This window comes from Carcharodon carcharias, chromosome 5 (genome assembly GCF_017639515.1).
Source record: "Carcharodon carcharias isolate sCarCar2 chromosome 5, sCarCar2.pri, whole genome shotgun sequence".
NCBI lineage: Eukaryota > Metazoa > Chordata > Chondrichthyes > Lamniformes > Lamnidae > Carcharodon > Carcharodon carcharias.
This window is the reverse complement of record NC_054471.1, coordinates 82,955,746-82,971,429: the sequence shown is the minus strand read 5'-3', so window position 1 is coordinate 82,971,429 and position 15,684 is coordinate 82,955,746. Positions and strand designations below refer to the sequence as shown.

Genomic DNA, 15,684 nt, shown 5'->3' with positions numbered 1-15,684 from the left:
AGTTAGACAGATTTTTGATCTACAAGGGAGTCAAAGATTATGGACAGCAGACAGGAAAGTGGACTTGAAGCCACAATCAGGTTAGCCATGATCTTTCTAAATGGTTGAGCAGACTCAATGAGGCTGATCAACCTACTCCCGCTCCTAATTCTTTAGATTTTACATCATACAATATTATTTCAAACAGTAATAATTCTTCCCAAAAAATATTTTGTGATATTAGTTTTGGTTAGGTAGTTGTCTTCTTATTGCGCCGATGTGCCTGGATGATCTAGCATGGGGTATGATTCTGGCGAGCTGGCACGATGATGAGATGCAAATGCATTAAAATTACGTTCCCGACATTGGACAGTGGGAAACCCCGGCCTGCCATTGATGGGTGCAGTGGGCGGTCGCAAACTCGTTTCATGATGGCGTGAAACCGATTTTTGGCTTTCCTGACATATTGTCCACCCCTGCCTGCCATGACACCCACCACCAAATGGGGCTAGAAAATTCCAGCCATTGGGATTTTTATTGAGCTGAGTTATTTAGTTAAAGCACCAACAAGAATCATGGCACCAAGTATGAAAAGTGTCTATGATGAAACAGATGCAGATATAGAGATTAGTTAACATCAAGCGTGGGTCTTAAATGTCTATGAATGAAGGAAGAAGGGAAAAGTGAGGGAGGCAAGGAATTTTACAGCGGTCAGATCCTGGGAGCAAGAGTAATTAAACTAACGTAAAATGCCACTCGAATGCAGTAATGAAGTAACGCTGCATTGTCAGGGCAACAGCTTTCGGTTGAAAGGTTAAATCTACATCAGGCAGACATAAAAGAGTCTATTAGAAGATGAATAGGGGAGTTGCCAATATTTATCGCTCAACCATTAACATCAAAAAATCAAACTAGTCAGTCATTCATCTCATCGTTTGTTTGTGTGTGTGTGTACTAGTTGACAGGTTTGTCTACAAAACAACAGTGACTACACGTTCAAAAGTAGTTCAAAGGCATTTAAAAACAGCTTGGGGATGGTCTGTGGATATGAAAGGCATAATAGAAATGTCAGTACACTCTCGATTTAATCCAACCCTTGAACAAAGAGTAAAGCCTTGAAACATACATTTTCAAAACGAACACTGCCAATTCTATACTGGCATTACTATTTCATGTGGATCCATTACCACCAAGGCAGTTCGTTACTAATGTGCATAAGAGTCCAGGCTGCAGGATTGAATTCACTAAACATATGGGGCTGAATTTCACATCCCGTGGGTGGGCGAGTACACAACCCGATCAGGCATAAAATCGCGCGAGAAGATGTCGGGCGAGAGTCCCGACGTCACCCTGTGCTCGCGCGATATTTCGCTAAGTGGGCACATGCAAAAGTTGGAAGTGCACTCACTGACAATTAAGAGGGCAATTAAGGCCATTAATGACGCGGCTGACTCCAATTTTTTGTGGCCTATCCAACCTTATGGTTGGTGTATGGGCAAATCGGCCAGACGGCCTTTATATTTTTCATCAAACCTCATCCAAGGGCGGGATAATGTTTCCGCTATTAAATAAAATAAAAATAAAAATCTATGGGCAGTATTTTTATCAACTATATGTTCAGGCGCTTGATTGCAATGTTTGGACATTTTTTTTCTGATTTTCAAAACTTTATTTCTTGGTTTTTGGTTCTGTAATTCCGTAAGGCAGCTCTCTGCCTTCAAGGAACTTTCTCCCTGTCCTCGCTCACCGGTCGATGTCATCGCCTGCCCTCCTCCCGGCCCCACCCTGGCAGTGCTGAGCTTTTCAGCGCACGCTTCACGCTGGCTGGTCGTTAATTGGCCAGTCAGCATGAAATCGCGGTCAGCAGTCCGTTTCCCAGCCGAACCTGCACCCACCGGCCAAGTTGAAAATTCTGGCCATGGGCTTTTTTTAAAAATGAATGTTAATGTCAAAAAAAAGAGAACATGCTGCTCCTATCATCCTTCCAACATCAAACTATGAAAAATGTAATTGTCCGTCAGGGATGAGCTTTCCCAGGAAATGGAAAACGTTCCAGCATGGTGTCCATACTTCAGGGATCTCCTTAGGCATCAGGGTGGCTGGGACCATCAGTGAGGGGGGGATTTTTATTACATAACTGGACAGCGGAGATATTAGGAATTTCAGCTTTCCTAACCGCTTGGCTGATCTGGCACATCACCTCGTGAATGGTTATAATGCAGCATTGGTTAAAAAGCTGTGGGAACAAATTGCTTACCTGCCTTCTTGGCTGGGGGTAGTGAATGGTTCAGGAAGACCACAGAGGTGAAAAGGGGAAAATAAAAAATAAAAAAAAAATTAAAAGAACAAAGAAATACGAGTGGACAGGAAGTGATGTAAATAAATTCAGAATGAGTTAAAAAAAAATGACAATTCGTTCATATTTGAGATAAGAAGGAAACGGTGTATCATAGAATGATGCAGCACAGAAGGAGGCCTTTGGGCCCATCATGCCTGCGCTAGCTCTTTGAAAGAGCTAACCAATTAATCCCACTCCCCTGCTCTTTCTCCATAGCCCTGCAAGTGTTTTCCCTTCATGAATTTATCTAACTTCCTTTAGTAAGTTACTATTGATTCTACTCTTACTGCCTCTTCAGACACTGCATTCCAGATCATAACAACTCATCATGTAAAACTGTTCTCCTTATCTCACTTCTGGTTCTTTTCCCAACTATCTTCAATCCATGGTCTCTAGTTACCGATCCTCCTGCCACTGGAGGTTCCTGTGAAGCAGGTGAGTTTCATCCCCACTGAGAACAGTTTCTCCTTACTTACTGTTCACAATTTTGAACAGCTCTATTAAATCTCTACTTAATCGTTTCCGCCCAAAGGACAGCAATCCCAGCTTCTCACGCCTTTCCAGCCTTCCCAATGGAAATCTGAACTAAAAACTGAAAATTTGGGAGCTCAGTCGGCATTTGAAAGAGACCCAGAAGGAAAACACCAGTGAAAACTGGTAAGTAAAAGTACTGGTCCGAACTGGTCTTGTATACCTTAAAATGGTACACCAGTAAAAAACTGGGAAATAAGTGTACTGGTGCAAACTGGTTTTTCCTTCTGGGGAGGGGACAGAGTGAAGTTCCAGGCATAAACTGTCATTAATAACTTATATTCTGAGGAAGAGTCAGCTACATCTTTCTCTTTCAGACACTGATTAATTTGCTGTGTATTTTCCATTCTTGTCTGGGGTTGGGCTTTGACAGTCCGGTTCCTCTATTTCCAGGATGCGAAGGAGGTGAGTTTCATCCCCACTGTAAAAGCAGAGCTGATATATGAGATCGGGAAAATAGGAGTAGTGTAGTTAGATTAGTGTAGTATAGTGTTGTAGTAGGAGTAGTATGGATATGTAGTATATATTATATGGATAGTAGTCAGATCTTTATTGACTGACATGGACACGATAGGCTAAATGGCCTCTTTCTGTGCTGTAAATGCCTATGAGTCTAGGACAGATTAGGCTGGTTAAAGATGAGCCACAAGTAGAACTGGTTCAGCATCTCACACAGATTGACTAGAGAAGCAGTCTGCCTCTCCTGTGCTTGCTACACAGTATATTAAATGGCAGATCTTAGAAACATGATGAAATATTCTGCACAGTACTGAGAACAGTATAAAAGTAATATTCTCTCATTGAATTTTGCATGTCAGTTTTCATATGGTGTGTAATGCTGTTAGGAGAATTCCTTTTGGCTACCCATTTTACTGCAAGCATTCCACTTTTAAATCACTTCAAGGGACCTGCACATCAAATAAATGGGAAATTTAAGGTGATAACAGCTCTTATCATTAACTGCTGTGAGTTAACACTAACAAATGACTGCCCTGTAAATAATGTTTTGAGATTGTCCTGGGCAATATAAATCCCTCAACCAATGTCTAGATCAGATGTAAAAAAAAGAACAGAATTTGTTGGGAAGTACTAGGCAGGTGCGGACTGAGTACTGTGCAGAAACAGAGGGGGGAATTTTACTGTGCCCTAGATAGCAGTAACATTGGCAGGGTTATGTGGAGGGGGTAGGGTGTTGGGGGACCATAAAATGCCATGGAGCCCACACAGAGGCAGCTAGCCAACTTAAATGATGAATGGCCCAATTAAGGGCGCTTTTCATTAGTTTCTGGCATTTTGCCAGTGGTGGAGTTGCCTCCTGCTGCACTGGGAGGCCACCAGCTGCATGGAGCTAACCTCCCAGCTACCTGGAGGAGGTATGGTGGTGGTGGGGGGGTGTGGCTGGGGTGGGGGGGGGGGGGCATCATAGCTGAAGTCTCCATGGTTCAAGGAAGTGGCTGCCAACAGCTAATGACTATCCCATGGCCCCAGTGTTGCCGCTGGAGGGTTTTCTGTTCCATTCTCCAGGCCTTGTCTGCTTGGCCCATGTAAAAATATATTTGACGCTCACCCTCCCAAGGGCACCTCAAAATGGAGGCACCCTTGTGTTGTCCGCAGCAACCAGCCAGTTGGTGAAGGAGAGCAGAAGTTAATCTTTACTTAGTTTTAGATTTATTCAGTGAAACATTACAAATGTATAGCTCCTAACTCTACAACCCAGCACCAATATCAATAAGTGTCTCTTTATATGGACCCAAGAAGAGTAATTATCCATTGAGTGCCCCCTCCCCCCCCCTTTATATCCTTAATCTTAATTTATACAATTAACACCACCTCTCACAGGGGCACTGATGAGACTCCAGAGTAGCTGGCCTCTGATTGGGCCACTGGTGTGGCAGGCCCACCCACCATCCTTAACTGGCTGCTTGTTTGCTTCCTCCTGGCAATGTCACAGGGGAAGTTATGCCTTCTGCCCAAGTGTTCCAGCCACACAAAAACAACTTGAATAAAGGCAAAATCTTGCCCCGAGTTAACATTTCAGGTCAAGTTCTGACAATAAGTCGTTGATCTGAAATGGTAACTCTTTTTTTCTCCACACAAGCTACCTAATCGGCTGACCTGTTTTTTTATTTCACATTTTCAGCATCTGCATTAACTTGTTTTTGTATCAGTGCAAATTTTAAATTTACTTTTTTTTCTTACTTTTCTTTCTGTCTTTCCTTTTCTCTTTTAACTCAATCGTTTCTTCATCTCGCTTTATTTCTTTTTCTGCACCTGATTTGAAATTCACTCCCTTTAATTCACCTTCCTTGTGATGTTTATTTCTCATTCTTTCAATCTGATTGGTTAAGGAGATACCCTATTGCTTGCCTGCTTGTCCAGAACCCAGATGCCCTGTTGCCCTCACTGCCTGTTATCAGCTCATAATCTCAGCAACTTAATCGGCAAAATATTTTGCACTGAAGGTCCAACTTAATGGGAGACATGATCATTTGTCTTGCTACAGCGAAATATGGCTTAAGATTTTATTCTTTACAATTTCTGGAAGTAAAATGATAAACTGGACTATCTTCTTTTGCAAGATGAGGTGTCCATTGAGGGCTTAGATCAGTAATTTTTCTGTCACTGAAAGCAATGGAAATGCAGAAACACACATCAGAATCTCAATTTGCTCGAGGCAGCTTCCATATCTCCTGCTCCCTTACACTGTGCTTGGTTGTCAATAATAGTGTGAGGATGGAGTGCTTTGAAAGGACTGTGACCCCCAACTGTCTCATCTGTTCTCTGCCACATGATAATAATAATAAAAATGCCTGATTTTAACTAAACTCATGAGGTGAGAACAGAGCACGTTTGCACTGGACACCTGATCTTCAGCTTCAGACAACAGAGCATAAAATTAATCAGGGAGTAAGCTGGGTGTCCAATCCGCACCCGCCCTAAACTGCAGATTAGGTCAAAATTCAGAAGGAGAATAAAGAATGAAAGAAAGTGACGCTAACCATGATCCGGGCATGACCATTTGGAAACGTACTAGCCGTATCCCCAGCTATTGGATCCTGGCAGTTCCTCAGATGGCATCGAACAGCATCTTGGACCTGTTGAACAGGAAGATCCCAGTAAGTAAATCAGTAAACTGAATAACTAATCATGTATGCTTTCATAACTTGATGGACTTTTGCAGCAAGACATATTTCTTAATTATTTTACAGCTAACTTAACAGATAGTGCAACTTGTAACCCATATTTTGCGCTATCATGTCACTGTATGCATTGTGGAAGAACAGTGAGTGACAGCATGGTTATGGAGAAGGAGGGTATATGGTGTAGCTGCGCCTGCTTCCTTTACTGCTTGCCCTCCTGATCCAGCGCCAAAGGCATTCGTAACAGACCATCCATTAGTGTAATGAAATCCCTACCAGATAGACAAGTAGTCCACTAGCCTGGGAAAGCGATCATGGTGCTAACGTGACAGGAGAGTGAGTAACCCCAGGGGAACAAATTTAAAATAATTGGCAAAGGAAGCAGAGAAATGAGATGAGATTTTACTCAGGAGAGGAGATGGAGGACTAGTGGTAATGTCACCGGACTGGTAATCTAGAGGCCCAGGCTAGTGCGTTGGGGATATGGATTCAAATCCCATCACAGCAGCTGGTTATGTTTAAATTCAATTAATAAATCTGGAACATAAAGCTAATCTTAATAATTGTGTCCATGAAACTATCATTGATTGCTGTAAAAAAATCCATCTTCACTAATGTCCTTTAGGGAAGGAAATCTGCTGTCTTTACCTGGTCTGACCTACATTTGACTCCAGACCCACAGCAATGTGGTTGACTCTTAACTCCCTAGTAAGCCACTCAAGGGAAATTAGGCATGGACAAGAAGTGCTGGCCTTGCCAGTGAGGACCACATCCCATGACAGAATAAAGAAAAAAAGTTGTTAGAATGCAAGGCCTGAGAGGGTGGTGAAAGTAGATTCAATAACTTTCAAAAGCCAATTCAATAAATATGAAAATATTTGCAGGGCTATGTGGAAAGAGCAGAAGACTGAGGTTAATTCGCTCGCTCTTTCAAAGAGCTGGTAAGGGCACAGTGAGCTGAATGGTCTCCTTCTGTGAATCTATCATGATTTTTTGAGGAGGATTTCAAAGTTTGGCAAGTCCAAAGCTATTGTTCTGTCCTCGTCACAAACTCTGTTCCATAGCCAATGACTCCATGACAAAACCAGGCTTTTTGCAAACTTGATGTATTTGACAATGAAATTAGCTTTCAAACATGCTTTTTTGATGTTTTTCACTCATTCATGGGATGTGGGAGACAGTGGTGAGTCCATCATTTGTTGTCCATCCCTAATTGCCCTTGAGAAGGCGCTGGTGAGCCACAGTCTTGAACAGCAGCGGCACATGTGGGCATTAGGTAGGGTGTTCCAGGATACTGACCCAGTGACAGTGAATGAATGGCAATACAGTTCCAAGTTAGAATGATGTGCGACTCACAGGGGTACTTTCAGATGATGGTACTTTCATATGATGCCCTTGTTCTTCTAGGTGGTAGAGGTCGTGCGTTTCGGAGATGCTGTTGACCTAGACTTGGCAAATTGTTGCAGTGCATCTTGTACATGGTACACACTGCTGCTACTCTATGCTAGTAGCGAATGTTTAAAGTGGTGGATGAGATGCCAAATCAAGTGGGCTGGGTGGTGTTAAGCTTCTAGAGTATTGCTAGAGCTGCGCTCATCCAGGTAAGTGGAGAGTATTCCACCACACTCCTGGCTTGTGCCTTGTAGACAGTGGACAGGCTTTGAGGAGTCAAGAGGTGAGTTACCTGCCACAGGATTCCTAGCCTCTGACCTGCTCTTGTAACCATAACATTTATATGGCTAGTCCAGTTCAGTTCCTGGTCAATGGTAGCTCCCAGGATGTTGATAGTGGGAGATTCAGCAATGGTGATGCCATTGAATGTCAAAGGGAGCTGGTTAGATTCTCTCTTGTTGGAGATGGTCATTGCCTGGCACTTGCGTGGCACAACTGTTCCCACTTATCAGTCCAAGCCTGAATGTTGTTCAGGTCTTGCTGCCTATGAACAAGGACTCCTTCAGTATCTGAGTCGTTGCAAATGGTGCTGAACATTGTGCAATCATCCCCACTGCGGACCTTATGATGAAGGAAGGTCATTGATGAAACAGCTGAAGATGGTTGGGCCTAGGACTCTACCCTGAGGAACTCCTGCAGCAATGTCCCAAGACTGACATGATTGATCTCCAACAAGTAGAATGATCTTCCTTTGTGCTAGGTATAACTCCAAACATTGGAAATTTTTCCCCGATTCCCATTGACTCCAGTTTTGCTAGGGCTCCTTGATGCCATAATCAATCAAAAGCTGTCAAGGACAGTCACTCTCATCTCATCTCTTGAATTCAATTCTTTCGTCCAAATATCTGTTCCATCCCCTTCAGAACATCACTGCCTCAGCTCACCTGTTGCTGAAATCCTCATCCTGCCTGTATTACCTCTAGACTTAACTATTCCATTGCTTACTTGGTCAACCTTCCATCTTCCACTCTACAGAAACTTCAGTTGATCCAAAATTCTGCTGCCCAAATACTGGTCTGCACCAAGTCCCTGTCACCCATCATCCCTGTGGTCATGTACCTACATTGGCTCTCCAGCCAGCAACACCACCAATTTAAAATTGTCATCCAGGTTTTCAAATCCCTCCATGGCCTTGACCCTCCCCTAACTCTGTGGCATGACAGGCCTTCAAAATCAATTCTGACCTCCTAAGCATTTTAGCTTTGGAATTCCACCACCCTCCCCATCCCCCCACCCTTTTCTCTCTGCCTCTATCTTTCTCTCCTCCTCTAAGATGCTCCTTAAATCACATCTCTTTGATCAAGACTTTGGTTATTTGCCCTAATATCTCCTTATGTCAAATCTCGTTTTGATAATATGTCTGTGAAGCACTTGTGCCATATAACCACATGAAAGCTGCTCCATCTTTGCAAGTTGTTGGAGTTAGGCATATGAAAAATCCCACAACCAGTGTTGGACTTTTATTTTTATATGATAATTAGGTTTATGAGTACTTCTTGTGTCCTCGCTGGATGCCTGTTTAATGCAATATAGCAGGTTGTGCTCTTCTGGCCGCCATTTTGGATCTTCTAGTGCCTGTCTCATGTCTGCTATATACATGCTGCACAATCCAATTTCAAGGCTGCTGCTATCTTTCTGATGAAGTGCTAAACTGAGTTCCTGTCTGCCGCTTCAAAGGGATGCCAAAGCTCCCTGGGCACTATTTCAGAAGTGTCTGGGAGTTTCCCTGATCGATGTGACAAGAGAGAGATTATTTGGTCACTTATCACATCCGGTTTGTGGAAGCTGGCTGTGTGCAAGTTTGCTGTTGTGCTTGTCTAAATAACAACACCACAGCATGTTAGCAGTAAAATCCAATGGCTGTAATCACTGTGCAACATCCTTAAGGTGTATAAGGAGCTATTTCTGATAAGACCAAGAAACAACTGGCGTACTAAGTTTAACCAAATCATTTTAACTCTGCTGCAAAAAGCTTCCTGCCTGATCTCCACTATTACGCTCTTTGTCTGGCTGTGAGGGCAAGGATCCATGGTTGGATGACAGCTTTATTACTTTCCATGCCCGCAGAGAGGGAAGTTGGAGCCACTGCTTAACACCTCCCTAGCAGATGTGGGCGTGGGGAATGTAACCTCTCTCTGTGCTATCTGTGCTGCTGAGCATTGCAATCCAGGCCCCAATGCCATTTTTGACTGTCCTTGTATCAATATGCAACTATATATATATATATATATATATATAGTTATATAAGATGCATAAGGACATACAAAATAGGAACAGGAGAATGCCATTCAGCCTCTTGAGCCTGTTCCGCCATTAAATAAGATTGTGGCTGACCTTTATCATTAGCTCCACCTTCCTACTCTATTTCCATTACCTCTGAATCCTTAGTGGATAAAAATGTATCATTCCCAGTCTTGAATATACTCAACATCTTCACATTCACAGTGGTCTGGGTCGGAGAATTCAAAAGATCACAATTCATGGTGAAGTCCATGGCTGCAATGCTGGTTGTGAGGTGGGGAATGGGTGGAGGGGGAAGAAGAGATGTTTGGCCATGATGATCCAGCTATCACAGAGTGGAGCAGGCTTCATTGACCTGTTGGAGGTGGGGGGAGGGGTGTGTGTGTGCGTGCGTGCGTGCCCGCCTGCCTCTGGCTTCCTGTGAGCTAATATTACAGCTTCATCACATGGTGCAAGTATGGGGAGGCTCTTACTGATCACTCACCTCTCTCCTAAGGACACAGTGGACCATGACAATGACAAATCCCTGCAGCGAGTCAAAGACGGCAAACAGGATCTGAAACAAGATTGATCGTTTGTCGGTCATCGCCAGGACTGCCGACATCCAGGTCAGAGCGAGGAGGGGTAGCACCACACAAGAACTCCACAGAGACGCCCTGCACACAAGCAGAAAACCAGTTAGAGCTGGTAGGAGGTGCATGAGGCAGACGTCTCAAAAAACTTAAGAGTGACGTAAATTACATACGTTGAGGTAAAAAAAAGTTAAATCTGTGTTTTTCCTAAGACGTCAGTCCATATTTACCAGTATTTATATTTAAGCTATCTCTACAGACACCACATTACATATCTATCACCTTTTCAACAGTATCCCCGTAAAAAAGAATCATTACCAAAATCATTGAGCTATGTTTTGCGGGCAGTTTATATTTATAAAGTATTAAAGTTTTTATATACATATATTCATATATAGATACAGATTTAAAATGCTTGAGACTAACATGGCATTACTGGCAGTGGTGGCTGACAAGGCTGTCGTTGAAACAACTCCGCACTTGGAACATTTGAGCGTCAGGCCGCTATGGGGCTCACTCATCTGACTGGAACCAAATAAAAAATTCAACAAAAAAAGGAAGAGAAGAATTGCAGCTTTAAAATAAAAGTATTAGGCACCCTCAGGAAGTTAAAAGAAAATAAGAGTAAGAATTCTCTATGGTAAACATGATAATTACATTACACCACACTACTAAGAAAGCCATGCAGAACCTGGCTCAATGTCAACACATTTAACTTCACGGCATGCAATAACTACTTAACGCAGGGTAACATTTTCTTTACCATGTGATGGAGCAGCATTTGGAGTGAGCTTTTAAAATACAATGAATGTTTCAGCATTCACCACCTACCCTCCTCTATGTTTTAGCTTTTTATCTAGGATTCCGTCTCTCGACACGAGTTTATTAAAAACTAAAATGCCGATCACCATGTTGACCTGCGAAAGAAGAAATGCTTTTTGTCATCTTAATGCTGAACCGACAACAATGCTGATCATTGTTTCTTCACAGATCCAACGACTTTCTCTTTTCAGATTCTAGCTCAGGACAGTTGTTTACTGCTTCACTCTGTATTGGCACTTTGAGACTTCAATTCTGGCAGTCAATACAAACAAGGCCACCTGATGTGCATGGGTATATTGGAACAGTGTTTTTTTTTTGTTCTTTAATGGGATGTGGGCATCACAGGCCCATCCCTAATTGCCCTTGAACTGAGTGCCATGCTAGGCCATTTCAGAGGGCAGTTAAGAGATTGACCACATTACTGTAGGTCTGGAGCCACATGTAGGCCAGGCCAGGAAAGGATGATAATTTCCTTCCCTAAAGAACATTAGTGAACCAGGTGGGTTATTACAATAATCATTAATGAGACTAGCTTTCAATTCCAGATTTTATTAATTGAATTCAAATTCCACCAGCTACTGTGGTGGGATTTGAACCCGTGTCCCCACAGGATTAGCCTGGACCTTTGGATTACTAGTCCAGTGACATTACCATGATGCCACCACCTCCCCTGCCACCATCCCTGACTAATAGCTCGCATCAGTTGGGAGATTAAGGACTTGATGTGTACGATTCTCTTTTCAAAGTTTAATTTTCATACCCATTTTTCTTCCTTCCTCTTTGGTCTCTGATATGTGGGAAATGCTGGCAAACATTGAATGCCCATCCCTGAGTGCCCTGAAAAGGTGGTGGTGGGCCTTGAACCAGTGCAACCCTTGAGCACTGACAGTGCTCCCAATCTGCTTGATCAGAGTATAGCCCTGCCAGTGGATTCACTTATGGCCCCAATTTTACAGTCAGCAGTGCAGTGACGACGCTTGCCACTTACCCTGAAGAAAGCTACCCGCAAAGATCTAGAGATCTCTGCGGCATGGATTTCCCCTTTCCCGACATTAATTTTAATCTGCTGCCAGTTCAAAGGGATCTCCTGGCATCCATCAACAGTTACATCTTCATGCAGGTTACGCAGCCAATCACATTGGGGAATTCCCACAGACAGCAAACCAGGAGGTAAACGCACTCTTTATAAATTTTACAGAAGGCTATTAGGACATACACATTAGATGTTCAAATAACAAATAAATTTTAAAAAAAGCTATGGAATTTTACCATAATGGAATGATGCCACATTACAAAAATATAAAACTAGTTTTCCAGGGCCAAAGAGGAAGTTCAGCAGTAATTATGACACAGTATTCTGTTAAAAACCCAGTTACACCTTACTAACAAGGCTTAAATTTCTGGGAAATTTTTAACAGGAACTTTACAACTTAAAAAGAGGAGATTCTCAGCAGTTCAGTGATTTCTGAAGATTGCTGTTGACAAGGAATTTAATAGTGCATCCTGTGGAGGAGCAGGGAATCGTTCACAGCAACTTCAGGATATCTGTGTTTAACTACACAGGTGCAGCTGCCAGTTTCACAAGGTAATGAAGGTGAACACTGATAATTTTGCTGTCAGTGCAACTGCAAAATCTGTGCCAAATTCCAGCCTCCACAACAAGTGCAATGACTGCAGCACATACTGTCTCCAACAACACACTTACTTCACTGCAACTTCCCAGCCCCGGGGCCTCCACCACTAAGAAGGATAAATGCAGCAATGCTACAAGAATACCATCACATCCTCCTCCAAGGGACACACCATATTGACCTGAACATATGTGGCTGCCCCTTCATCAGTTCTGGGTCAAATTCCTCACTGACTTCTGGGGTGGGTACTTTTGGGTGCCCACTCAAAGCACCCTTCTTTATGGGTGTGCTGAGGCACCAGACTGTCGACAAGGCTAGTTGGGCATTTAAAAATAATAAAAACATCAGATGGCGCCAGTACGTTTGTGATATGGAATTTATCTTTTCACACATATAAGAGGCAACTTGTTACATATATAAGAAAAGTAACATTGTATTGAAGTGACATATATATATGTGGTAATATGATACCGGCTTTCCACTGATGAGGCAAAGTCAAGTAAACTGCGATTAATGCATTTAACACCCTAGTCAGCAATATAATAACTGCATAACAGGTTATTTTATCCAAATATTATTCCAATATCTGAAAGGTGTAAATCTTGACCTATCTTGTACATCCCCTTTTACTTCCACCATTTTATTTAGTCTCTTTTCTACTTTGAATCTTCCTGCATTGGGGCCAAAAATAATTTTATCTTTCAGTTTACGTCAGTGCGGATACTGACCTTAAAACCAATTGCTGTCGCTCTTGTTATAACATGACACAGGTCTCACAGTCTGGCAGAAGCATGCCTAAAGAGTAGCTAGATTGCACTGCTTGGTTTGTGTTAGTCACCTTGTATTGACTCCAATGCATCAACTCAGCTGCCCAGAAACCAATGGTCGTCAGATCATCACAATTAAAGCCAGTTTTTTACTTATGGTTCTGGTGAACTTGGGAGTAGTAACCATTGAATATCTGTATGAACAATTACATTACATGATGTAGCACCCATCATGACCCAAACTTGGAGGAAACCACAGTGCCTTTACACTCAGGTAATAAAAGCCTTCATTGCTTACTGTGCTACCCTTGTACCAAGGCCCTCAGTATAACGAGGCAAAACTCTCAGGTGTTTCTTCCAGTAATGTTCTCTCCACAGCAGGAGTTCTCCCTGAGGACCTGTGCTATGTTGTAAGACCCCCTGCATGCAGAATACAGATACTTCCCCCAACTTTCCTCCAGCCATTTCTTTACTTTCAATGGGCACCGAGACAGGCTGGTGCTTCTGTTTCAGTACTCCTGGTTCATAGTGGGAGTGCACATTTGGAAACTCCGCACCTGCTGCCTGCCATTTTAATGGTGAGAGTGCAAAAGTTTCTAATATGCACTTCCAATGAGAGTTCACAGTGAGTGTCAGTAAGCTGTTGAGAGAAGGCAGACGTTACATCTGCTGGATATCCATGTAAACATACCTCAGGCTCAGAGTGGCTGCACTCTAAGGTGAGAATTCTGAAGATTTCCATTCCTTAATCAGTCACTTCTGCCAGTGGAAAGAATTTCCCCTATCTATCAAAATCTCTCATGGTACCTCAAATAGCTGTGCTTTATCTCTAAATACACAAAAAAAGAACTTCTAGTGCTAAGTGTTTTTCCCTGTTTTCTGTCTCTTGCAGAAGTGCTTGGCACAGAACTGATGCCCAGGAATTGGGTGAAAGTGATATGAGTAGATTTCCTCTCCAAGGTATTGTCCCTGATTGAAACCACCCCAACTCTTTTAGGCACACTACTGCTTGGATCTGGCTGAGATCACTGTGAGGGTGCTGAGCACACTCCCTTACCATACACTGCTGGGGTTTAAAGGCACAATCCCTGATGTCCTTTATCTACAAATACATTCCCCTAATCTGAAATAGTTGAACGAACGTACACACACACACACCTCCCCCCACCACCGCCCCCCCAACACCAGTGACATTATGACACACCAAGGCATAATGACTGTATCATTTCAATGGAGTTTTTAGTGGGATGTGCAGTACTGGATGACAGCAATGCATGCAGATTTGTTTTACCAGAACAACAGCAGCTGCAGGTCCAACAAATGCATATAAAAGACCTCCCTCTAGAGACAGCCAGCAGCTGTGAACATAAAAAGAAATAACCAATACATAAAAATTAGAAATGTACATTAAATTAACGATCTGTAGACATATTCAAGTGCAGACAGAATTTTAAACAGTGCATAAGACTTCAGCTTCAATGAGTCCCAACATCTGAAAATCAATGGGCTTCATTAGTAAGAAACAGTGTTGAGATGGGAAAGTCACCAACAATCCCCAGTCTGGAGTGATGCCCAGAGGTCAGCGGCTTTCCTTTCTGCTGTGGCTCAGTGGGTAGTGCCCTCATCTGAGTCAGAAGATTGTGGGTTCAAGCCCCACACCAGAGACTTGATCACATAATCCAGACTGACACTTCATTATAGAACTGAGAGACACTTGGTAGGGATGAGGGGTGTGGGTCTTTCAGTGCTCCAGCTAATATTTGTGCCTTAACCAATCCCAAAACATCACTAAAAATGCTGATCTGAGCACTTATCTCTGTGCTATTTGTAGGACCTCTCAGTGTATAAATTGGCTGCCATGTTTCCTACATTACAACAGTGACTACATGCCAAAATCAAATTCATTTGTTGCAAAGCGCTTTAGGACTTCATGAAAGGCACTAAATGTAAGTTCTTACTTTCTTTTTTTCTTCCATGCGATGAACATACAAACATATGAATTAGAAGCAGGAGTACGCCATTCGTCCCTTTGAGCCTGCTTTGTCATGGTTAATCTGTTTGTGGCCTCAGCTCCACTTTCCTGTCTACCCACCCCTCTACCCTTTGACTCCCTCATCAGTCAAAAATCTGTCCAATGGAGTCTTAAAAATATTCAATGACCTAGCCTCCCCTGCAGCTCTCTGGGGAACAGAATTCCATTGACTCATGACC

General features: G+C 42.8%; 1 protein-coding gene across 1 annotated transcript in view; it reads right to left on the bottom strand.

Annotated features, from left to right (window-relative positions):
• The window catches only part of adgrb3 (adhesion G protein-coupled receptor B3), a 1,012,398-nt gene that overhangs the window by 77,696 nt on the left and 919,018 nt on the right, over positions 1–15,684 (bottom strand). The window contains exons 22-26 of the mRNA XM_041188763.1: positions 14,765–14,831; positions 11,085–11,170; positions 10,680–10,778; positions 10,166–10,337; positions 5,848–5,943 (exon numbers count right to left, since the gene is read on the bottom strand). Of these exons, the coding sequence (XP_041044697.1) occupies positions 5,848–5,943; positions 10,166–10,337; positions 10,680–10,778; positions 11,085–11,170; positions 14,765–14,831 (520 nt within the window). The remainder of the gene's footprint in view (positions 1–5,847; positions 5,944–10,165; positions 10,338–10,679; positions 10,779–11,084; positions 11,171–14,764; positions 14,832–15,684) is intronic.